The 26,761-nt window shown below is 35.5% G+C and overlaps 1 protein-coding gene across 1 annotated transcript in view; it reads right to left on the reverse strand.

The window, feature by feature from the left end:
* CCSER1 (coiled-coil serine rich protein 1) overlaps window positions 1-21,571 on the reverse strand; it is a 1,048,396-nt gene extending 1,026,825 nt beyond the window's left edge. The window contains exons 1-2 of the mRNA XM_054727411.1: window positions 20,251-21,571; window positions 15,156-15,340 (exon numbers count right to left, since the gene is read on the reverse strand). Of these exons, the coding sequence (XP_054583386.1) occupies window positions 15,156-15,340; window positions 20,251-21,571 (1,506 nt within the window). The remainder of the gene's footprint in view (window positions 1-15,155; window positions 15,341-20,250) is intronic.
* Window positions 21,572-26,761: the final 5,190 nt, after the last annotated feature.

Raw genomic sequence — 26,761 nt, forward strand, 5'->3', positions numbered from 1 at the left:
AAAAAATTGAAACAATTTTCAAAAATTGAATATAGACCTATCTATAATAATAAAAGCATAATATGCTAATTAGACTGGACATCCTTCCAGATGACCTTCAGGACAAAGCCGGGGCTGCGAGGGAAGCCCAGGTCCCAGGTGCCAGAGGGAAGCCAGTGCCGGCAGCTGGGGGACAGATGGCCTACTCTTGCATGAATTTCAGGCAGTGGGCCTCTAGTGTTAAATAAGATATTGTGTCAAGGTCAAATTTCCAGTTTTTGAAACTTACACTATAATGTAAGAAAATACATTTGTTCTCAGAAAATACATGCAAAATATTTAGGAATAAAGCGTCGTGATGCATACAACTAACTTTTACATACTTCAAGAAGATAACATACATAATTCATGTATGTATGCATCACAGTGAAAAAAGGAGAAGATTTTGCAGTAAAAATGATTGATGAATCTATGTAGAGGATATATGGGAGTTTCTTGTACAATTTTCCTAACTTTGTTGTAAATATGAAAATATTATAAAGTTAAATTAAAATATATTTAGTAAATTTATAGTAATACTAAAGGCCCGGTGCATGGATTTGTGCACATTGAAAGGAAATTAGTTAGAAGAAATATTTTAGAGACCGGGGAGGTACCATGGGAGGTTGGCTCCAGGGCATGTCCGGCCCATCTCGCCCAGTCCCAATCAGCCGGACCCCAGCAGCAAGCTAACTTACCTACCGGTCAGAGCATCTGCCCCCTGGTGGTCAGTGTGTATCAGAGCAACTGGTCGAACAGTCGGACACTTAGCATATTAGGTTTTTATTATATAGGATGGTCTAACCAAAGTGATGGTGGCACTATGTAGTCTCAAAGTCAATTTGGTTACAATTTTTTTTAATACCAACTAATAAATATAGAAGGGATAAAGGATTCACATGAGGGCATAGCATTGAGAATACCTAGTTTACCTGCTCTTTTGAATCTGAAACTATTAATAACTAACTGAATTGTGTTACTTTGAGTCATGTTTCACTATATTTTTGAGAAAAGAGTTGAAGCAAAGAAGAGGTAGGAAAAATAGGATAGAGAGGAAAAGGATAACACAGAGAGGAGGACAGTTCATTCTTATCTGAGTTCTACTTGAAACAAGTTCTGTTCTATAAATTATCTGAGCAAAACTATGATGTAACCTTATAAATAAAATAAAAATTACATTTCTTTGAACACACATGCCTAGCCCAGTTTCTGATTTAATGTAGATAGTTCACAATATTGAGGGGGGTTTGTTTGTTTAGTTTTTTTTTGTCTCTGAACCATTTTTTACATTCCCATCCCCCAACTCCTCTTCTCTTTGGCAATAATCAACAAAGTGTTCCTTATATAGATGTGTCTGTTTCTGTTTTGCTTTGTTCATTATTTTGTGGGTTTTTTGTTGTTGTTGTTGTTGTTGATTTAGATTCCACATATAAGTGAATTAATACAGTATTTGTCTTTCTCCATCTGACTTATTTCACTTAGTATAATACAGGCAGTCCCCGGGTTACGTCAGACTCCACATAGGTTGTTTCGTGGTTATGTCGCCATCTCCCATTTATTTGTAAAAAAAAGTTCCATCATTTCTACATATGTACATATGTGCTTTATGTTTCTTATTATTTACCACAAGTAAAGGTCAGGAATTGTTATCTTTCTTTTAAATTTTTTTACTGTTTCACTTCATTACTGTGGTGTATGTGCTCCATGTGAGTGACATAGGTGCTTGTGTAGGTGGGTTCCCACTTATGGGGAAAATCGCATTACGTCGTGCTGTAGGAATGGATCTCTGATGTAACCCGAGGACCTACTGTACACTGTAGGTCCATCCCACAATCTTCTTCATTGAAGAGATAATTAGATTTCATTTTACTTAAAACGTTTTGCTAACTCACCAATAATTAAAAGACATATATCCTCACATCTATTTTTCAGAGTTGTTATAGGGCTGCTCGCTGCTTGATACATTACTTAGATCTGTAATAGTCAGATTCCAGAACCAGAAATTTCATATCTATTCTAGTAAGGAACCTTACTTTTTAGGGTGTAAGAATTCTATGACCTGCACAAGGAAATCTAGATTTTTTTTAAAAAATCAAGACTTTATCGTGTTTTAACATTGCATAACTCAACTGTCCTGAGTAGACAGACCTCCACTTCCTGTTTACGATGCCATCCCCATCCCATTCAAAGATTGTCCAACATGCCCTGGACACACATAGCTTGCACTGGGTTCAACTAAGAATTCACTTTGCTTGACCATGAAGCTCATGTAATAAAATATCTTTTGAATTTTTCTTTAATTTGGGCTATTTTACCCTAAGCAATTATGTGATTTCATTATGCAATCTTGTTTTGTTAAAAAAAAAAAAGTATTATTTAATGAAGGTTTTATCTATTGCTTTAGTAAAGTAAGTTTGTTTACTGAACCCAGAATAATTTGCTAATTTATGGTAAAATTATTTTTACTTTTAAAATACAGGAATTTTTAGCAAATTCATAGTGTCAAAATTGGGAAATCACTTTATGTTGTTATTTTATAAGCACAAAAACAATTTTTGTAAAAATAATTTGTATGGGTCAATTGTTCTGATTTCTTTAAAATTCCTAATGGACTACTTTTAGCAAGTAGGATTAAAACCAGGAAAAGCTGAAAATTTTAATATCAGTTATGTTCAACCCACTGCACTGAATCAAAAAGTGGAAAACAAATTTATACACTGGACAGCAGTGGCAATCTTTGAACTTTTTAGTTAACAGACCTTACAGGCTTCCAGCTGAGTGACAGTTAGGTTCCCTTTAAGAAATCATAGTTTCACTTCATAAAACATAGTGGTGTCCCAACTCCTTTTTGTTATGCAGGACTTCCTAGAGAGATGAATGCTACTGGGGAAAAGCATGCATTAATAGTTCCTTTTTCTTTTTCTAAATGTAAGCCCAGCATCTCTGTTTCAGTTCTCTTTTTCTCAGCATTAGGAACGTCCAATGGACTGCTGGGGCAAGTTACTAGTAAATCTTCAGGGTCATTGTGCTCTGGCACTCTCTTGGAGTGATATTTTCTACATACTGTTGTTGTTATTATTATTATTATTATTATTATTAATTAAAAAATAAAAGAGAGAAGCAGTATGATTTATGAACCATATCGGTGGCTCATCTTCTTTTCATTGAATATTGCTATTTACATTAATGTATCCACAGTTTTTGGAACATAAATATAATGAAAGCAACAGCATGCTGAGATACAGTCTCATCCCAACAAGGACCTAATAAATGTATGAATTTTCTAACAGATGGTAATCCCCTTAAAACTGAAGCCCTACTAGTGGATGTATTCTTCAAATAGAATGAAGAAAGAAGGAAGAAAGAAAGAAGCAAAAACTTGAGTCTGTTATAAAAGTGTCTCTCACAAAAGTTTACAATTCTTAAATTATCACAAGGCAGACTATCACTATTACTAAATAAAATAGAGCTCAAAATTGATTTTTAAAGAAAATAAGATACTCTATAAATATTTTCTTCAACATTATTTATTTCCTTGAAGTCATTGCCTGTTCTATTTTGGATAATGTTATCTCACGATTTAGCAGAAGATACTTTTCAAGTGGTAATTTATCAAGTTATTATCAAATTATTTTGTGATTATATCATGTGTAAATAAATATCCACAATGATTAAACTTGCTTTTCATTTAAGAAAACAAAGAATGCAAATTAAAGTTCTTTATAAATAGCCAAGGCACTTGTTTTAAGGAAAGATGCTATATTCCTAATTTCATAATCAGGAAATAACAAGGTTAAGTGAGCCTTCTAATTAGAGTATAACATAAATGTATTAAAATGTGCAAATCTTAAATTTACTTCCTTCTTAATTTTTTCTAAGCAATATAAATTGATTTTGAAAAATGTATGAGTGTCAGAAAAATAACTAAATGAGAAATCATGTAAATAATAGATTATTCTTAGACATCATTAATATGTAAATAAGTTAAACATTTTAATGACTAGTAGTGTGTGTGTGTGTGTGTGTGTATGTGTATGTGTGTGTGTGTGGCTTAAAGGAGCCAGCTCAACTTAATGTCATGGTAGTACTTTAAATGTGAGTTCATCCTTTAAAATATTTTTATTTCTAGATGAATACTTTAATAGACAATACTATTTGTATTTCATTTTCTGGCCTTGATCCATGTTATTAATAAAAATAAGTGTCATTTCCATCAGTATTGTTCCTTAAAATTCATAGAGCCTTCTCACACAAAATGTATATATTATTTGATCTTTGTAACTCTATGAGGTGGATAGCATTATTATTAAGAGAGAGAAATGAGACTAGATATGGTGTCTGTTTCCAAACCCCCATACTATTTTCATCACACCTTACTTGCTTAAAATAAAAAGTTAAAATCACGTTTAACTGATACAAAATAATTTCTATTTTATAAATGTGCCCATTTTGGTAATGTTTGTTTGTTAGTTGAAATAATTTGCTTTTGATTTTTAAGCAATATATTTGTATTCCAGACAAGTGTTTACAAAGATAAAATAAAAATACATATTCTTATAAGATATTAAGTTAGAAAGCACTAAAGGAATTTGGGGGGGAAGAAGTATTAAAAAATATGAAAATGACATCTAGTTGTTTATTATTTACTACATTTTTATTAAGTTATTACTTTTTTATTTTTAGGAACTAAAGGTATTTTATAGATTTTCTTCCCTTCTGAAATCGTGTTTCATACATCCCCTTCCCTCTTGCACACACACACTGCACACCACAAGTTCCTCTTAGACCACAGCCAGCCTGAGACACAATCCATAGGAAGCTCTGAAGAGACAAAACAGAACTAGCAGGTGCAGAGACTACAGGGTAGGACAGAGGTGGGCAGTGTGTGGTTCTCTGATAGCTGCCAAGGTTTCTGGAAGGTCAAATACATACTGCTTACACAATGCCCATGACTTTTGCCATTGTTTGTCCTTTGCTCAGCTTAAGCTACTGTCAATTTGAAAACACAAAAATGACACCTGTGGTGGTGGGTGATAGCTGTGAAGGCAGAATTTATTATTGCAATGTATTTATTCTAACTCTACTGGCAAGGTCCTATTTCAAGTGATATAACTGCTACTTCTCTAATGTGACTTTAGAAACAGAGGAAGGGGGAGTTTAGAATAATTGGAATATCTGAAAAGGAGACTGAAATATACATGTACTAAAACAGAAATAAGCCAGTAATATAGATGCGGGGAGCGGCGGGGACAGGGGAGGGCAAAGGGATAGAAGCCATTCGCCATTAGGGCAAAAGACAGCTTACTGCCTATTTCTCCATATCCATGCCTAAGTTTTAGTCCTCAGTTTCAGCTAATCTCCTTATGCAAACAAATCTTTCACACATCCTCATTCTATTTCCATAAACCCAATATATTGTGCTTTTCAATGCCTATTGATTTTTCATATTTCTGATATGAGATTTCTAGTCTTTTCATTAGGAATCTGCATATCACTTTACCTACATCTGACATTTTCAGATAGAACAGGTAAAATATAAAACACAAGAAGGTCATGAACAAACACCAAGTAATAGCTGTGATTAAAGTGTGAGTGTGGAGAAGAAGCCTGCTAAGGGGTCATGAAGGAGAAAAGAAGAAGAAGAACCAGAGGAGAGTTAGCTCTGGAAAAAGGAGAAATGGTAAATATACAAAAAAAGTCTTCAACAGTGTTAGAAGCTGAAGAGAGGTCAAGTAAGATGAAGACTGACAAAAAACATCTGAAAATTGGTAAAGTCACTGATGGCTTTAGAGTAGTTCTCAACTGGGGGGCGATTCTTGCCTACTAGGGCATATGTGGCAATGTCTGGAGATATTTTTTGTTGTCTTAAGGGTTCAACTGTCATTTCATAGGTAGGGGTCAGGATGCTATTAAACATCCTATATACAATGCATAATACACCCCCCCTAAAAAACAAACAAACAAAAACACCAGAGAACTATGCAGGATAAAACATCAATAGTGCTGATATTGAGAAACATCCTGTATATTACAGGAGCTAAAATGTGTGAAATTGAGGAGCTTTGTGAGCAGTTAGAAAATAAATACGGCTAGAGAAGGCTATTCTTTCAAAATTTTTTGCCTTGCAAGGAAAAAGGATGAACAGATAGAGAACTCTAGAAGCAGACAGGACATAGAAACAAACATTGCTGTTTGTTTTCTCTGTGATGGAAAACTTGGTAGTATTGTAACCTGACAATAATAAAGAGATGGAGAAGAATTGGGGGTGAAAACAGAAGAAACATACTGATGAAATGCCGTTTGAAGGAGGTGAGAGGTTGAAATCAGGAAGACTGGTAGAAATGAGTGTTTTGAAGAACACAGGAAAACATATATCTCAGATCAGAGGAAATGAAGGACTAATGGTAAAGTTAGGAATATTTTTGGAGTGGAAAGAACAAGATAGATAGCTTGAGGAGAGTGTTTAACATTCATATTTAGTGCCTAGATTAAGCAGCTGGTCTGTTATAGAGGGAAATGGAGTATGCTTCCTGGAAAGTAAAAAGGCAGGTGACCTAGTGTAATCTCCTTGTAAACATATTAATGACCAGACCTCCTAGCAAACAAACAAACAAAGTAGCCAACTAAACATGTTTCACTAGTAGGAGAGCTTATATATATGGATCTCATTTAATGGAATGTGTCTAACTAGGACTGCATATGAAAAATAAAGCTGGGATATAAAGATGTATGGGCTCTGGCTCCTTGCATAATGTCCATGCATGCTACAAAGATGTTTCAGATGATCACAGGTTATAACACCCAGTTAATAAGTTCTGGCACATAATGTACAGCATAAAAACTATAGTTTAAAAAAATGGAGATGTTTTGCATCGAGGTGGCTCCTTCTGTACAAATGTGGAAATTGTACATGTCCAACAATCAAATGCAGGAAGAAAGGACCTGGGTTGCAGGGAAGGTATTCCAGATCTCTTCCTACTTCACCTGTGCCTCTTGAAACCTGATAAAAGCTCTGATTCATGGGAGTCTCTCTTTAACAAAATATTCGTTGTGTTTCTCACTGACACAAACAATAGATACTGGGTAGTGTTGAAGATGACCTAGCTGATATTTTGTAAGGAGTAAGAAATGTAAACAATAAATAGCCGAAAAGAGACAACTAATAAAATCAGTACTTAGGCTGTTTCAGGTTGGATGTAACAAGATAAGCACAAATAGAAGATGTAAACAAAGGAGATATTTCTGAGCAAACTTTTAACACTAGTGTAAAACGATCACTGAATTAAATGATAAAACTAATAAAGTGACAGCTACTCTAATTTAGAAATGATTAACTCAGAAACATCGCATTGGGAAATGTGAAATGTATGTGCATGATTCATTTCTAAGTCATACCTTTTTATCCTGGCATTGCAAATATGATGGTATGGGATACAATTATCAACGTTTGTCTCAATTTAAAAGTTATTTCAAAAACAATATTAACATGTTAAAATATTTATATTTTTCTCTAAACTGACCATAATTCTTAATATTTGATATAATTCTACTACTATATTTCTTGACCTTTGAAGTAAAAATAAATATTACTTAACTTACTAAATTATTATATTGTATTTAAATTTCAGAATAATGGATACATTTTGCCTTGTTGTCTAATTTGAATAAGGTAAAAGCTTCAAAATTCAATGACTATTCCCTCAGTAAAGGTAGTTATTTTACTCAAGGCCAATCTGTCTTACAGGTTAGGCTGCTGTTCAAATGGTCAGAGATTTTTCATGAATCCTGAATCAATAAATACTTTCTCTCATTCTATGAAAGCTGTGCCGCCCACAGGGTTACCTAAATAAGGCATAAAATAGTTTTTATCTCACAGAAAACAGACAACTTGACACAGTTAAAAATGAAATTGTCATTTTTGCATTCTAACCCCAAAAATAAAAGGTAAACAACCTTCATTATCCAATTTATTAATCTTAGAAGGATATAAACTGCATAACAGGTATGTTCAATACGGTATGGTTAAAGAAAAATATTTTCTTCTACACATGTTCTTAATTATTTCCTTGAAAAACATAATAAATAATAAAATATGTACTTTCCACAATGAAGCTTTTAATAAATATTATTTAATACTGATATTGTTACAACATTGATTGTTTATTGCTATGGTCTAAAATTCACATGTTGAAATTCTAATCCCCAAAGATGATGGTTTTCGAAGGCAGGGTCTTTGGGAGTTGCTTAGTTCATGAGGGTGGAGGCCTCAGGAATGGGATTCATGCCTGCATAAAAGAGGTTCCAGAGAGATCCCTCCCCATCCACCATGTAAGACACATGGAGGAGGTGCTAGTTATGAGCCAGGAATGATGCTGGCACCTCAATCTCGTACTTCCAGGCTCCAGAACTGTGAGAAATAAATTACTGTCATTTAGACGTTACCCAGTCTATGACATTTTGTTATAGCTGCCTAAGGGACTAAGACACATATTAAGTTTTAAGAAAGTAATTACAGAGGAAAATACTAGTTGCTGTGCACATTCTCATGTGAACTGTATGAAGAGATACTTAGTGATTGTGGTACTACAACTTTATTTACTCAAACCAATCTTAAAGTCATTTAAGATGAAGTGAGTTAGCTCTATAAATAAGCTATTCATAATTCTGTGCATCAAATATACTAACTATGAAATCTGCTAAATAAAAATGACTCACCCAAAATCTAAAAAATGATATAATTTATTCAATTCTGCTTCTTTAAAAGTAATGCTGAATCTTCAAATTTATAAGAAATGAAGTGAGTTGGACTAGATAAAATATGCACAGGAGTTTTAAAATATCACTTTAAACATACCTGACCAAGAACTTGTACTTTTTAATAAGTTCTCCAATAAATATCACGAGTAATTGACTATTTCTTGTCTCCTTTGTATGGCAAGTCCATAACTATTGTACTGATTATGATCTTATATGCCATTCCATAAGGCTAATTTTCTAGGGTTGGGGACTGGATGAAAGAAAGTGAAGGGTTTAACGAAAAACATATACATATAACACATAGACCCAACAGTGTGGTGACCGCTACTAGTAGAGGGAAAGGGGTAAGGGAGGCAGGTGAAGGTGGGCAAAGGGTGTTGGTAGTAGGGACGGAAAGAGACTTTTCTTGGGGTGATGGACACATGAATCAGTGTATAGATGATGTTTTGTTGGGTTGTACACTCGAAACATGTGTGGTTTGGAGAACAAATGTCACCCCAACAAATTAAAAAAAAAATAAGTAAAAATAAAATAAAAAATTTTTTCTACTGGAATAGTGTCATAATTGGTATGGCCTTCATCATCAAGACTTTAGAATAAAAAGCCAAAGCTCTATCAAAAAATGCTTCACAAAAGTATCTGCACATTTGTATAATAAATCAAAATGTCAAAAAATGTACATAAGCACACCGCACACAAAGATTGTACTAAAAGCATGTATTGTAACCTAGTCAGCAATTTTACCTTTAACTCACCTATATTTTTTTTGTGTACCAGGCACTATATTAAATGCTATAAGAAATGTTAATACATCCAAAATTTCATCCATTTAAAAGATGAATGTCTAACAGGTAAAATGAGACACATTCAAATAACTAAGTGGTGATTGCCATATATGTGATATAACTAAGAAAGATATTAATAGGAAAAGTATCATTCATAACTAAAAAAATCAATAAAGGCATTATGGATGAGGACTATTAATCTAAAATTAATATACTGGTTATCAACAAATGTAATTTCATGTTGAATGAGTGATACTTGTGATTCTCCTTCTTAAAGTATAAAAGGATTGAAGAGAATGATTTGTGTGGCTCCATTTCCTTAAAAATATTAAGGATCTCTTTTTCTCATTAGATGTCCCTGTAGCAAGCAATGATATTTGTTTTAATCCCATTGACAATGAGTTAAATCAAAAGCTAAAATTATTATTTTAACCCTCAAAAAGCCATTAATATTTTACATATTTGAAAGTCTCACCTAGGATTTCAGAAGAGGAGACATTTTTTCAAACAGATTTTCTAATCATCTTTCCTTTGAAACTATTCTTTGAAACTTAATGCTGTACTTTCTTGTCTCTCAGAGTCTCTGTTCATTCAAAGCCGGGCCTCAATGGTAGAAATTAGCAAAGGACACAAGAATTTACATATATATTCAACAGCATCTATTGAGATAGACTCCATATAAATTAGAGATACAGTAGTTCTTGTTTAATCCTTTTAATATTTTACATCAAAGGTCACAATCCAAATCAAACCCCCCACCCCCATTTAGGATTGTCAAAATGGTTGTCTGTTATATTGACAAGATCACATTAATGTCTCCCAATATGGAACTTTAAATACCGGAAGGGCTGTCTCTTTTATCTTTGCATCTTCAGAGTAGGTTCTCAATAAATTTTTATTGAAAGAAACTATGAATGTATTGATGAATGGATAAATGAATAAAAGATAAATTAATAAAGTAGGACATAGTAGGGCACAGAAGAAAAGTGAATGCATAGCAAAGTGCTCGGCTATTTAACATAGGGCTTAATTAATCTTACATTATTTAAGTATTATTAGTAATATCTAAGTTCTAGATTTGACATACCAAATGATTAAAATATGACATGAGATGCTAATGATCTACAAGTAACAACTTTTTGCTTAAATATAAATCTGGTCTGTTCTTCTATTGAAGAAGTCCTACAGCTTATGTTTTCACTGTGCAATTCACAGTTTCTACACAAAGGCAGCAGGATGCCAATCTGCGAATGAAAGAAATTACGCTGTGTCAGAGTAAAACTAGCCATAAATGAATGCTGTCAGAGTCACTCAGCACAAATAGTTCAGGGCAACTTTGTGGATGCATTTGCTGAGTCATTTAAAGATAACACAACTTTCCAAATCAGCGTTTTAATGTAATAAAAAATAAATACTTCCAAATAGAGTAGGGTTCCCAGAAATTGAATTGAGCAGTTTTTAGATCTACATCTTAAGGCTTTTAAGTCAGGAAGAAAGCACATGCCAAAAAATAAAATGTTTGGTTATGAATGAATCCTTCAGTGTCAAAGATGTCTTCTACTTCCTCAATCACAGTGACCAGAGCAGCCTGACATAAAGTCAGGACCCTTTATATGACAAAAGAGAGGGAAAGGCAAGCAGGAAATCACAGTTTATTGAAAGAACTGAGAAACAATAAATTATTTGAGAATATGACAGTCATCAGTGCTGACCAAGCATACCTGGGTCTACTCCTTCCAGAAACAAGGAAAAGACTGCTTCCTGGTGCCTTTTGTGGCTAGTTTGGGCCACATGATTAGATCAATGAGCTGTGAGAGCAATGAAGTGAGTCTCATGGGTCGGAGCACTTATTACTGGGATGGGGACTTCCAGAGAGCTCTTTAGCCCTGGTGAAAGGTAAAGTTTGCAAGAGTAGCTGCTTCAACAGCCCAGATACAGAATGAGACCTTGAACAGAACTCCCAGCACCTTCTACAATGACTGAGAAAAACATATTAAGTCACTGAGATTTGGGAGCTATTTGCTATCACATAGTTCATCTTATCTTTACTCTCACATTCAGGCACTTTCCTTTCTGTAATGACAGATCCTCAGTATTGTTCGTAACACATAATCTTTCCTCCCATTAATAATTCTTATAAAGTAGGGTGATACTGTAAATATTTGGAGGTAGACTTCAACTGTGTAAAGCTGTGGGAGAAACATGACAAATCCTTATATTTATTCAATGATATACCACAGTCTGGAAGGGAAGTTCCCAGGAAGAAAGAGCCTATTTCTGGAGAAAAAAATTGTTGTGTTGTTTTTGGTTGTTTATTTTTTAATATTTGCACACACCTATGAAAAGTATCAAGAAAGTTATTCATTATAGAAAAATTAAGAAAAGTCTTTAAAGAAGTTTGAGCATATATAGTAAATGTGAATGCTTGTACAATGGTTTCAGACATATTTTGGTTTCTTATAATAAATTTAAGCAAAGTCTAATTTCTTCTGAGCTAATGATATTCAAAGAATTATACATCCTACCATTTCCCTTTCAGATTGAAATATCCACAATGGTGGTCTATCTAATGTATTAGGGCATATTTTTGGTCATTGAGGAACCCTTACCATCTTAATAAATAGAGCCATATCCTATTGGTAGAATTAAATCTCCATGAACTATACTAGTACAAAGTAATCCAGTTCTTTCTAAGTATTAGTATCTTCTTTTGTGATTAAGTTCCTTTTTGAATGAGCTATCTCTCAGTAAATACACTAATACCATTCATCAGCATGTCAAGAAACACTACCAAATGTTAAGTCCAGAATAAGTACTAAATTGTATTCCTTTTTTGTATTCCTTATGGAGGGTCTCAGTCTACACTTAGAGCAAGCAGTTTGTCTTAAATGTGTTAACTTCATTACACATAAATAATTCAGAAAAAATAAAAAACTAATTTACATCTATTATACCCCCCCAAAACCAGCATAATTTAAAGTTAGACAACTAGGGTCCAAATCTAAATCCTATCTCTGCCACTTATCATCTGTGTTTTGGGGCAAGTGCTTATCTTCTTAGTGCCTTATTTTCCTATTTTGCACACTGTGATCAATAACAGTATCCCTTGGTTCATAGTTTTGTAAGGACTTAATGTTTTAATACATGTGAAGCATTAGCTATAGTCCCTTGGTTAAAATTAGCCTTAATAATGCATGTTGCTCTTATTATTGCTCTAAAAGAAAAAAATAGCTGAACTATGGGTGTATCTTAAGTATGTATATTCACTTGAAATATTTTGGAAAAGAAATATAGAAAATGTGGTTTACTTTTCACACAAAAAGCTATAATTTTCTAAATACATAAGTCACTTGTTTCACATACAGCTAAAATTACCTAAGGAACTCTAGCATTTCTTCCTCACTCCGATTGCCATGAGATAAAGAATATATTTTATGCATTTTAAATTAACTATTAAACAGTTAATTAAAGGATGAGATAGTATTTGCAAATCCAAAGGAAAAGAGTAATGTCATAGAGATTTTTAATAGGTTTCATGTGAAAATTCAAGTGTTTCATTATTTATTTCAACAAGTTTTACCTGTCAATCCAGTGAAAATGTACAATATTTTAACCAAGTTTCTGTCCCAACATTAATACTTTATAGCAGCGATTTTCAACTGGTGTGTCACAAGAATTTTTAAAACCTGCAATACCTGACTGTGTAGTCAGGTGTACTGACCTCTTTTCCCTTAGCTTGTCAAATAAAAAGATGACAACAGCCAACACAACAATAGCTTCCCAGGGTGGATTAATCAAAATTATACCTATTTTTTGTCATATTGGGAAAATATAATATATATTTTTGGTGTGCGCAGAATTTTAGTAATCAATTCATGTGTGTCATGAGATGGGAAACTGAACATCTGCTGCTTAATAACCTTTGCTTCCCCATGGCAATGGTGTAGTCCTGCCATCTACTGGAATATCTACATTACTGCAGGGACACATTTTGAAAATTCATGAAAAGCCTTAAATAAAAGCTAAAATTACATTTTTGTGCTTTGATATTTTAAATTTTAAATCTTGAAAGTGTATCTCAAAGGAAAAGTTATTTTGTGATATTACAAGGAAAAATATTTAAATGTAGTATAAAAATGAGATAGAATACATAAGAGGCACAACTTTGGGCAAGTGTAATAAATAGTGCACAGTTATTAAAATAAATATGATCTATGAAGGAATAATGGAAATTCTGTGAAGGAATAATGGAAATTATTATGTTTCATAATAATTCATTAGCCATACCCTATAATTTTACATCAATTGGAAATCTTTCTTAACATTTTCTTAAACTTAGACAAAAAAAAAAAAATCAATTGCCAAAATAATAAGTTTCAAAGCACCAAAGAACAAGAAAGAAAGATGAAATATAATATAATAGGTTCTATATATACAAATGCAAATACACACAATCATGTTTTAGTATAATAAAAACAAGAAGCCCATTATCATTTGTTGGTTTGTAATTCTGATTTTCTCAAGATTAAAATCTGGCCAAGCCTGACCTGATGGCTAGAACTTCTATCTTCACATACAGTGATCTTGCTATCACTCAGTAGTACCTCAGTAACCTAAGCCTTCTTCACAAAATGATGGTCTGAACTCCATAAGCTAACAATTTCATTTTAAAAAGTTATCTAGCATATACAGAGATGTCAAAATTATATAGTTTTATGTATTTTTCACATATATGCATGAATAAATAGGTAGGTAGATCATTTGAAAGAAACACTGCTAAATATTAGGGATCAGAGATGCTACTGAAAAAATGACAAATCTGTGAGAGTAAATAAAGTGAAGTCCGAAAGACAAGCCCGCCCCAATAATTGAGAGACCTGAGGCCTCCTGACCCCTTGGGCTGCAGTCCACTGGTCACCTCTTCCCACCCCTGACTCGGTCTCACATTACAAAGAAGCTTCATTCACATGCCTCTGAGACACCCCGTTCACAAGTGCAAGCCTAGATGCAGCCCCCTACACACCCACCTCCACCCTCATCAGCAGGCACCCACAGTTTGGACCAGGAATTTGGAACCTCTAATACTTAGAATGTGCAAAAGTTTTGGATTTTGCCTTGACCCTCAGGCGCCTCACTTTGTGTGGAAGGGCAACTTGTAAAAGGACAGGCAGAGTAGGGTCCATTAAAGGGTCTAAGGGTGGTACTGACATAAGGGTAGTTTACAAAAGGACACATTCTATGCTAGCTAGAGGGTGATGACATGGTGTGCAATGATGGTGTCAGGAGTATCCTCAGGATCAGCATTTTCCTTAGCTGTGCATTCCAGGGTTTTGTTCTAGGAATGGAGAACATCAAACTTTCCACGGAAGCAAAGAAGACAGGGATTAAGGGCAGCCCTCTCTGTATGCTCCTATCTGTCAGGAGGGTCTTAAATGCAAGCCTAGCACTTCTGACTTGTGACATCAAACTATGGAGATCAATTTTCCCTTCAAATGTAAGGAGCCTAGTCTTCAGTCTGTTTTCATTTAGCATGCAAGAACTTGCCAGATACAGAGGGAATTATTTCATCATGTGCAGGCACATGTATTTACTTACCATGCTGTTCATTTTTGAAGAAGACGAACCTGCTCTTTGCTTTCTTAGACTATTAACTTCTTCTACATTTCCATCTTTTGGTTTCAAAATCATTCTGCTACTCCCTGCAGTTCCTTCTGATGAAGACCGCAGTCGTCTCTCTATAAATCTTCCTTCGCGATATGGACTGAGGCTGCTGGCAAGAACTATTACAAAAAACAACAACAAATAAATAAAAATGAATATAGATGTTTAAATGTAGTTTTCATAAATGTTCCATTGAAAGTATACAGGAAACACTTAGTATCATTTAAAAATTCTCTCTCACAGAAAACTTTTAAAATTAACAGTGGTAGTTTAGTTTGCTTAATCATGTAATTACTTTGAAGCCTAAAACTTTTGGAATCAGCCTGGCTGGTGTAGCTCAGTTGTTGAGTGCCAACCTATGAACCAGGAGGTCATGGTAATATTCCTGATCAGGGCACATTCCTGGGTTGTGGGCTCGATCCCCAGTGTGGGGCATGCAGGAGGTAGCCGATTAATGATTATCATCATTGATTTTTCTATCCCTCTCCTACTCTCCTTCCTTTCTCTGAAATCAATTATACCTATGCGCGCGCGTGTGTGTGTGTGTGTGTGTGTGTGTGTGTGTGTGTGTGTGTATAAAACCAACAGTTGTTTCTTTGGAAAATAAATAAGGAAACAAGGTTGACAAACCTTTAACCAGGTTCATCAAGAAAAATGAGAGAGAATCCAAATAATAAAATCAGAAATTAAAAAAGAGAATTAACAAGTGCCACCATAGCAATACAAAAGATTGTAAGAAAATATTACCAACAACTATATGCCAACAAATTGGACAACTGAAGCGAAATGGATAAATTCCTAAAAACATACAATCTGCCAAAATTGAATCAGCAAATATCAGAAAACCTGAATAACTAATCAAATTGAAGCAGTAGTCAGAAAACTCCCAGCAAATAGAAGTCCTACACCAGATAGCTTCACAGGTGAATTTTACCAAACATTAAAAAAGAACTAATATTTATCCTTCTCAAACTATTACAAAAAATTCAAGAGGAGGGTGGACTTCCAAGCTCATTTTACTAGGCTAAATTATTTGAATAATTTGGATTATCCAAATCCAAAATTAGATAAAGATACTACAAAGAAAAATATATAGGCCAATATCCCTGATGAACATTGATGCTAAATACCTCAACAAAATATTAGCAAATCAGATTCAGCTATACATTAAAAAGATCATACACCATGTCAAGTAGGTTTTATTCCAGGAATGCAAAGATGGTACAATATTCACAAATTATTAAACATGATATATCACATAAATAAAATGAGGGATAATCACATGGCCATATCAAAAAAACATTTGATAAAATCCGGCACCCATCTATGATAAAAACTCTCAGCAAAGTAGGAATAGAGGAAACATACCTCAATGTAATAAAGGGCATGTATGACAAATCCACAACCAACATTATACTCAATGGACAAAAAATAAATGTGATTCCTTTAAGATCAGGAACAAGACAGGGATGTTTGCTTTCACATTCTTATTCAACAAGGTGCTAGAAGTTCTAGCCACAGCAGTCAAACAAGAAGAAATAAAAGGCATCCAAATTGCAAAGGAGGAAGAACAATTGTCATTATTTGCAGATTACATGATACTGTATAGAAAAAACCCTAAAGACTCCACCAAAAACATACTAGAACTGATAAATGAATTTGGCAATGCAGCAGTATACAAAATTAATGCCCAGAAATCTATGGCATTTTTATAAAATAACAATGAATAATCAGAAAAAGAAATTAAGAAAATAATACTATTTACAATTGCAACAACAACAAAAAATAAGGTCCCTAGGAATAAATTTAACCAAGGAGGTAAGAGACCTGTGGTCAGAAAAAGAAGAAATTAAGGAAGATACAAATAATTGGAAGCATATACTGTGTCCATGGATAGAAAGAAATAACATCATTAAAATGTCCATACTACCCAAAGAAATCTATAGATTCAATACAATTCCTATTAAAATACCAATGGCATATCTCACAGTTTTAGAACAAATATTCCAAAAATTTATATGAAACCACAAAAGACTCCAAAGAGCTTCAGCAATCTTGGAAAGAACAAAGTTGGAGGTGTCATGCTACCTGATATCAAGTTATCCTACAAGGCCATGTTAATCAAAACAGCATGGTACTGACATAAAAACAGGCACATAGATCAATGGAACATAATAGAGAGCACAGAAATAAACCTATGCCTTTATGGTCAATTAATATTTGAAAAAGGAGACAAGAATATATAATGGGATAAAGACAGTGTATTCAATAAATGTTGTTAGGAATATTGGACAAAATATTGCAAAAATATGAAGCTAGACCACCTCCTTACACCATAACAAAAATAAATTAAAAATGGATTAAAAACTAAATTTGAGTTATGAAACCATAAATATCCTAGAAGATATAGACAGTAAAATCTTGAACATTTCTCATAGCAATATTTTTTCTGATATATCTCCTTGAGTAAGGGAAACATAATAAAAAAAATTTAAATGGGACCACATCAAACTAAAAAGCTTTTGCAAAGCAAAGGAAACCATCAATAAAATGAAAAGGCAACCCACTGAATGGAAGAATATATTTGCCAAAGATATATCTGATAAGGGGTTATTTTACAAAATTTATAAAGAACTTACATAACTCAATACCAAGAAAATAAAGAACCCATTTTAAAAATGGGCAAAGAGCCCTAGCTGGTTTGGCTCAGTGGATAGAGCATCAGACTGCGGACTCAAGGGTCCCAGGTTCGATTCCGGTCAAGGGCATGTACCTTGGTTGAGGGCACATCCCCAGTAGGAGGTGTGTAGGAGGCAGCTGATCGATGTTTCTCTCTCATTGATGTTTCTAATTCTCTATCCCTCTCCCTTCCTCTCTGTAAAAAAAATCAATAAAGTATATATATTTTTTTAAATGGCCAAAGAACCTGAATAGACACTTCACCAGAGAGGACATACAGATGGCCTGTAGATGTATAAAAAGATTCAAATATCATTGATCATAAGAAAAATTAAAACTATAATGGGATATCCCCTCACAACCGTCAGGATGGCTATAATCAATAAATCACAATAAATCAACAAACAACAAGTGTTGTGGAGGATGTGGAGAAAAGGGAACCCTCCTGCACTGTTGGTAGGAGTACAGATTGGTGCAGCTTCTGTGAAAAACAGTAAGGAGTTGACCCAAAATTGAAAAATAAAACTGTGTTATGACCCGTCTATCCCACTTCTGAAAATACATCCTAAGAAACCCAAAACACTAATATGAAAGAATATATGCATCTCTATATTTATTGCAGCATTATTTACAAGAGCCAAGATCTGGAAGCATCCCAAGTGTCCATCAGTAGATGAGTGAATAAAAAAGCAGTGGTACATTTACTCAATGGAATACTACCCGGCCATAAAAAAGAAGGACATCTTACCTTTTGTGACAGCATGGATGGACCTGGAGAGTATTTTGCTAAGGGAAATAAGCCAGTCAGAGAAAGACAAATACCATATGATCTTACTTATATGTGGAATCTAATGAACAAAATAAACACAATAGAAACAGATTCATAGATACAGAGAACAGACTGACAGCTGTCAGAGGGAAGGTAGTTTGGTGACTGCCAGAAGGAAAAGGGGGTGTGGGAAGGTAGAAGAGAGCAAAGAGAGGACAAATGGTAGTGGTAAGAAACTTTGGGTGGTGGGTGCACGCTTCAGTATACAGATGGTGTCTTATTAATTTGTACACTTGAAACCTGTATGGTTTTATTAACCAATGTCATCCAGTAAATTCACTTAAAAAAGAAATAATTTCTATAATTTTTTAAATGTAGCTACAGCTAAAAGTCTGGAAGTAAAATGTCAATATGTTATGATTCTGACAGACTAGAAGCAATGTATTTCCTTTGTACTTCACAATGTTCTTTTAATTTTTAAAATGTATTTTAGAGGAAAATATCGAGGACAACTTGTGCACAGCTTCACTGGGTCAAAGAATTTTATTTCATATTATAATTACAAACATGCAGAATGAACAAAATGAATAGAAACAAAACAAAAAAGTAGACAGATACATAAAAAAGATCAAATGTGAAAAAACACTAAGTTATATAATTGTATCGCTGAACAATTAATTCATGGATTTAAAAATTTTAAATTGCCATAATCGTGAAGTGACTAGTTAGATACATCATATAATCTTATGATTCCTGACATTATAATATAAATTTGACTTATAAATTTTATTTTATATTTTAGTATTATTATTCTTAATGTTTTGGAAAGAGCCAGGGTCATATTTGTATCATAGGCTGGCCATTAAAAACCTGAGCTTTGGATTGAGATAGTTGTAATTTGGCTATGCTGCTTATCAGCTATATGGTCTCTTGGTTTCAGTTTTCACGTTTGTTAACTGAGGAATATACTAGTGCCTACCTCATGGGGTTTGTATCCCAAACCATTACATACAACTTTATAACTTTGGACACATTACTTAAGCTACCTGTGCTTCAACTGTTTTGCCTGTAGAGTGTGCTATAACAAGAGGAGTGATTTCAATGATTTGAGGATTAAATGAATTAACGTATCTAAAGAGCACAGAACAGTAAGTGGGACAGAAAAATCTTTCATTGTTGGGAGAACTAGTGGTAGTAGTAGTAGTAGTAGTAGTAGTAGTAGTAGTAATAGCAGAATATATTCATTACATTAATTAAGAAATACCAATACTCCACCATAAACTCTAAAAAAGACAACCCTTGCTTTAGATAAAGCCACATGGAAAATAAAATTTGTTTCCTTCCACTTTCCTCTGAGGGTCAGATTATGGATAACACAACTAAGAAAGATGAGTAATATTGCTGAATTACATTTTTAGCAAATTAAGCTTAAGGTCAAATAGTGAACGAATTTCAAATTATAAAAAGAAAATAATATTAGAGTAAAAAATAAGTAAAATTTGGTTTCAATTAATGAGATGGAGTAAGAAAATTGAATAATTATAATAAAAATTGTAATTTATACAAAGAAAATCAGTATACCTTTGGCAGGATTTGCATCATATCCATATGTTTTGTTAAAAATATGACGATCACCAGAAGAAGGTATTATCCTTGAATCTGATATAGGATGAATCCCTTTAACACGTTCAGCTATTGCTTTATGTTGCTCATAAAATCCAAGTTTCCTTGGGGAGCTTGTCGCCAACATTGTATCACCATTTTGTAATACCATATGCTCTTCTCCTTGAGTATCTGCTGGTAGGTGATTCTCTAAGTCACTCCCATTTGTAACAGGGAGTTCAGAGATTTGTAATAACACTTCCTTCTGATTAGCAGCAGAGGTTTCTGGTAAGGAATTAGATTCAGTGCTACATCGACCTTCTAACCTATATTTCCCAGGAGACATAATTGCACAGGGAACAGTTCCTATACGGTCTATTGTTACCATTGTAACAGCAGCAGGATTGGGGGAGATCTGAGAGGTAGAATCATTGTGGCCAAAGTTGTCACAGTGGGATGCCATGCTTCCACTTTTGGAAAATACATCTGCTTCAGAAACAGAATCTTCAGTCAAGGCTAAAAACTCTGAAGGTGTCTGAGCTGTGGTAAGATCAGCAGAAAGCAGTGGAGATTGTAAAGAGCTTCCTGCCCGTTCTGTTATCTCCACAGAGCAAGACGGAGAAGCTCTTACTGATACAGGTTCTCTCTCTTGGAACTGTGTAATTTCCAATGAGAATTCGGACTGCTGTACCAATGAAATGGACTGGCTCTGTGGAACTGGCTTAGAAAATTTATAGTGAGAGGAAAAGGATTTAGTAAGCAGCTTCTTTGTTGACTGCTTAACAGAACGGCGAGTCGGTTCTTCTGTGAATCCAGAATCATCCCCCTCACTTTTGCCAGAACTCAGGCAATTTATGAAGACATTCTTATTAGTTGAGTGCTCCTCTTCCCTTTCAAAATCCTCCGTCAAAGATCTTGTTATCTTCTTACTTCGTGAACTACTAAAACCAACAGAATGTCTTCCCCTGGTTTTAACCTGTTCTTCCAAAGTCAGTTTTTGCATACTGCTGTGACCAGCTTGCGCACCATTTGAAATACTAAGGTTCTGGTTGGTAGGTTCTTGCTTAGGGTCACTCCCCTTCTTATGGTGGAAGCTAATGGAAGGAGTGCGGAATATGCTCCTGCGTTTACCTGTACTACCTGAGCTTGAGTTCGTGCTGGAGGGAGAGGAACTGTGGACACCAACTGTATTACTGGAGGAGGGTGAAGAAGGAAGAGAATCATGTCTTCTGCTAATACTTCTTCTGAATATTGGCAACCGGGAGACCAGGGTAGATCGTCTTGATCCAGAGTCCCCCATTGGGACCCCAAAGCTTGCACTGTGATATCCAACTTAGCAGCCTGAGAAATTAAGACAAAAAGAACAAGTCAATAGAATTCAATTATAAATAAGACATTTTAAAATAAATAATTGTTTTTCAAGACACAGAATATAATTATGTTTATATTAAAACAATAAATACTAAAATTCTGATACTTAATAATTTTATTAAAAATTTGTAAGTGGCAACATTATAGAATATTTTTCACAGCAACTTTAGTATCCTGCAAAAATTTCACAATTACCCGGAATATTTAAAGTCTATTCAAAAGAGTATTGGGTTGGGAGACACAGATGGTTATTCAAGAGCCAGCCTTACTACATACTCTGGTTCTATAATTTGGTAAGTCGTTGAACCTTAACTTTTTATGTCTATTTGTTTAGATGTAGTAGGCATGTGGCAGCCATGATTAATGCCCTCTGGGCAAAATGTCCCACCACTGCCTCTGTTAGCCAGCACCAGATAGACCATGGGATTCAACAAGTTATTCACCTGAACTTAATAGAATCACAGACCAACCTAAGGTATGAGCTGGTATTAGAGGCTCCACTCAAAGGATAAACAACAAGGATGTATTCTGCCGCTTGGAGTTTGATTTCGGACATTTAGAGATACTAAGGTCATTGGAAGAGGAAACTAAATCACAAAAGAATATAGTGTAGAGTTATAAGCAAGAAAAAGTTATGAAGAAACCACAACGATGAGTTGAAGACAAGACCTGAATGGAAGCTAATTCAACAGGTAAGTACACAGACTGAGAGGAGAAGCATGGAAAATTTTGAATCATATTAATATCAAAGTACTGATGATGGAGAAGAAGAAGGAAGAGGAGAACGTAGCAGATGTTAATCAACTCTGACGCACTGAGTTTACACAGTTTATCTCTTTTAATGCTTCTGAATAGAGAAGTAGATACTACTACTATGGACATTTTATAGCAGAAAGATAACTCAACTAATGTCACTCAGTTAAGTGCTAACATAGGAATAAGAAGCTAAGCCTTATCTAACCACAGGATCAGCTCATAATCAGCATGGCATGTACTGCTTTCACTAGAGTGAAAAGGCAAGGCCCAGACATGCTCCCATTTCAGGGATTCCTGGTTGTATGGTCAATATTGCTATTCTGGCGACTGCTATTTTTCACTGGTTTTCATAATGTGTCATAACATGGTTCCTGTTTTGTTTTGCTTTGTCTCTAAATTTCACTTAATACCTTAACTATAATGTACACACTCCCTTTGTCAACTCGATTAAGGCTCTATTTCATTTTGTTGCTTTTTGCAACCAAAACAAAACAATAACAAATATACATAAAATGACAAGCCCTTCATTTTATCATCTTCACTGATATGAGACTAAGAAAATAAAATGTTTTCATGTCCTTAAAGTACTTTATTCAGTGATCTCTTAACAAATGCTATCATTACCCGTAACAGAATACAACATCATATGTTGGATCTATTCTGAATAAAATGAGAAGGGAATTTCTTGTTTGGTATGGTTGAGTAAGATATAGATTATAATTTAAGGGATTATATGAACTGCTAATATATTACCTATTTAAAATTAGAGTACAAACAAAATACATTAAAGAAGTTAGAAATACTGAAAAAAGAGAAAGAAAAAAGGCTTCCATGATTCCAAAGGCATTATCCAATGGCATAAAACAATCTTGCATTGTTTCAAAGATATCATCTTGGAAACTGATTATCATATATACAAACAGGTATATCTTTCTGTGCAAGTTAAAGAAGCAAAACAAAACCCCCCTTCAAATTTTCCTTTCTCAACATTTTTCAAACATTTCCTTAGAATTTTGACAAGTCTTATATTTTTCTACTATGAGCCCAAGGTGATAAAGGGTCACCTGATGTTCATTTGGTTTGTTTCTCTCCCCAAACTGATGGTATTTTATGAAAAAAGCAAAACTAAACAAGACATACACATGCAATTAGCAAAAATAAATAAATATACACACATGCAATTAGCAAAAATATAATCTACACTAATAAAAGAGAAAGATGCAAATTGACCGTACCTCCACGATGCCCTCCAGCCAATCAGGAGTATGCAAATTAACCCAACAAAGATGGAAGGTTAATTTGCATACACAGGCGCCAAGCAGCCTGGGTCCTGGGGATGGGCACCAAGCCCACAGCCTCCCAGGACCATTGCTGGCCCCGGGAGGCGAGAGCAGCCATGCCAAGCCACGCTCGCAGGCTCCTGGGACCATCACTGGCCCCGGGAGGTGAGGGTGACCACGCAGCTTGACAGCAGACAGCAGGGCCTACTTGGCCGTAGCCGCGGTGACCCCAGAGCAGGCAAGTGGGCCTGCAGGCAGCACCCAGCAGGGCCTGCTTGCCCATCGCCGTGGTGTGGAGCAGGGAGGCCCTGCAGAGAGCAGAGAACCATGGGGAGCAGGCCAAAGCCATCACTAGGACATTCCATTAGGGATCCTGGATTGGAGAGGGTGCAGGTCAGGCTGAGGGACCCTCCCCCCCATGCACGAATTTCGTGCACTGGGCCTCTAGTAATAATATAAATAGTTTCAAATCCAAGTTCTGCCACATACTAGTAACATGAACTAGAACATAGGTAACAATTATTTTATAACAATTTCTTGTAAGGATGAGAAGGCACAACATACAAACCTAACACTCTGCTTGGTACAGAGTATATTTTCAATTTCTTCCTTTTTGAGGAAATGCATTCAAACAAAAGTGTCACAGTGGTGCTGCACATACACAGAGTAATTATGATAATCAGCTACTTTTGAAATCTGTCCCAAACCTTCTAATTTAAAAAATCATTAAAACTATTGGGGGGGGGGGGGGAGAGGGATATATAAATTGAGATCAGTATTCTATCCCCTTATGATGAACCTGCCCAAAGTATATACTTTTATTGGACTTTAAAAACAGTGATCTATATTTGTGAGAAATGTTACATGAAATAAATACTGTTCCAGTTCTATTCTTTCTCAGATAAGATTTCAGAAAATAACCCAGTAAAGTCTAAATGACCATGCTGAAAAGAAAACCTATGATACATGATAAAATGGAAGAAAGAAAACTCACAGAAACCAAACACTCTCTAGATAACAATTTTTCAACATTAAGAAAATGATAGGAAAAAAAAAAAGAAAATGATGGCAGAAAATAAGTCATATGTAAATATACCAAAGGGCATTGATCAATTTTTATTAAAATTAAATTGGATAAAAGCTTGAAGAAATTTCCAATACAATCTTATTTAATTATGTCATTTAGCCACAGATGAGGCTCACACCTGTTAGGTGGTTAGTGTTTAGCTGGAAAGCCTTCCAGATTATTTCTATTACAAAAGTCATGCAATTTCACTTCAACATTCTTATACTTTACTAGAGGCCCAGTGCACGAAATTTGGCTTGCATCCTCTCACAATCCAGGACCTTTCAGGGGATGTCTGACTGCTGGTTTAGGCCCAATCCTGCTGTGGATCAGGTCTAAACTGACAGTCAGACATCCCTTGCACAATCTGGGACTGCTGGTTCCTAACCACTTGCCGGCCTACCTATTGCTCCTAACCACGCACCTGCCTGCCTGATCACCCCTAACTGCCTCTGCCTGCCTGATCGCCCTTAACCCCTCTGCCTGCCTCCCTGATCACCCATAACCACTTGTGTACCTGATCACCTCTAACCCCTCTTCCTGCCTGCCTGATCATCCTTAACCACTTGCCTGCCTGATGCCCCTAACTACTCACCTGCCTGCCTGATCACCCCTAACTGCCTCTGCCTGCCTGCCTCATTGCCCCCGCCCACTCGCCTGCCTGCCTGACTGCCACTAAAAGCTGGAGCGGGGCCAGCCAGGGGGAGGGGATGTGGTCATCCTGGTCTCAGGTCTTTTTGGTCATTCTGCTGCTGGGCTTTTATTATATAGGATGGTATAATATATCCTTATATTTCCAAAATGTTTTATTGTTTTATCTTAAATAAATTGGGAACTAATGAAAGCATTTTTAACAGATAAATCACTTGCACAGCATGAGGAAGGGTCACTTCAGCCAGGAGGGTCAGCCATCTGAGACACATTAAAAAGATGACTGATCATGATCAAGTGGGTGATTGGTTACAGGGAAGAGAATGAGAGTGTCAGCCTAAGGTAGAAAGAGTGAGAAATCATAGAATTGGCTGGATATGTTTAATTAACAATTTATTATATTTGCATATGATTTAGCCACATTGAGCATACTATTATTTTTTAAATAAACAAGAAAATAACCCTAATAAATTACTTGTTACATCAGAAATGTCTACTTTTATGTGACTACTAGAAATGTTTTGACCCTAAAGGTGATATGTAAGCAGAGATAGATTTCCCCTGATCAGATCTGTATTAATTAATCTCCTAAGTAAAAAGGAAGAGGTGCCAAATTAGCATGATAATGGGAACTGTTACCATAGGAAAGGAGAATACATTTCAAAGAGATTATTCTAGCAGAATTTAGGGAAGCAGATGAGTTCCTTGTCTGAATTAATGGAAGGACACGGGCCATGATACATATTTAACAAGACATATCATCTTGAGACCCATCCAGATATGATCTTAGTTCTTTAGTGACGAGAAGAGACAACAGAGACTGGAATTTAGCCAGAGAGTAGACAGAAGTTAGTAGTGACAGAAGAAAGAAATCTAAACACCATATCTACATGTGACCAGGCTTAGGTAAATAATGAGACATGTATACTTTAGGAATCTTACCTTATAATAGACAAATATGCAAATTGACCGCACCTTCGCTACGCCCAAGCCACGCCCACCAACCAAGCCACGCCCACCAACCACGTTGGGGTGTGGCGGAGCCCAAGGCCTGGAAAGCTGACGGGGGCTTTCCCGGCCTTGGGCACCAGCGGGGAGCCTGCGCCATCGCAGGAAACCACTGGGGGTCGGCTCCTGCGATCGGTAGCAGGGACGCTGGGTGCGGCCGAGCCCAAGGCTGGGAAAGCCGCCCGAGGCTTTCCCGGCCTTGGGCACCAGCAGGGAGCCTGCGGCCGTACGCAGGAATCCACTGGGGGTCGGCTCCTGAGATTGGTAGCAGGGACGCTGGGTGCGGCCGAGCCCAAGGCCACCGCCCGGGGCCAAGCCCCGACCCTGAAAGAAGGCAGAAGGCGGTGGCCACAGCCAA

The sequence above is a fragment of the Eptesicus fuscus genome, chromosome 2 (genome assembly GCF_027574615.1).
Source record: "Eptesicus fuscus isolate TK198812 chromosome 2, DD_ASM_mEF_20220401, whole genome shotgun sequence".
NCBI lineage: Eukaryota > Metazoa > Chordata > Mammalia > Chiroptera > Vespertilionidae > Eptesicus > Eptesicus fuscus.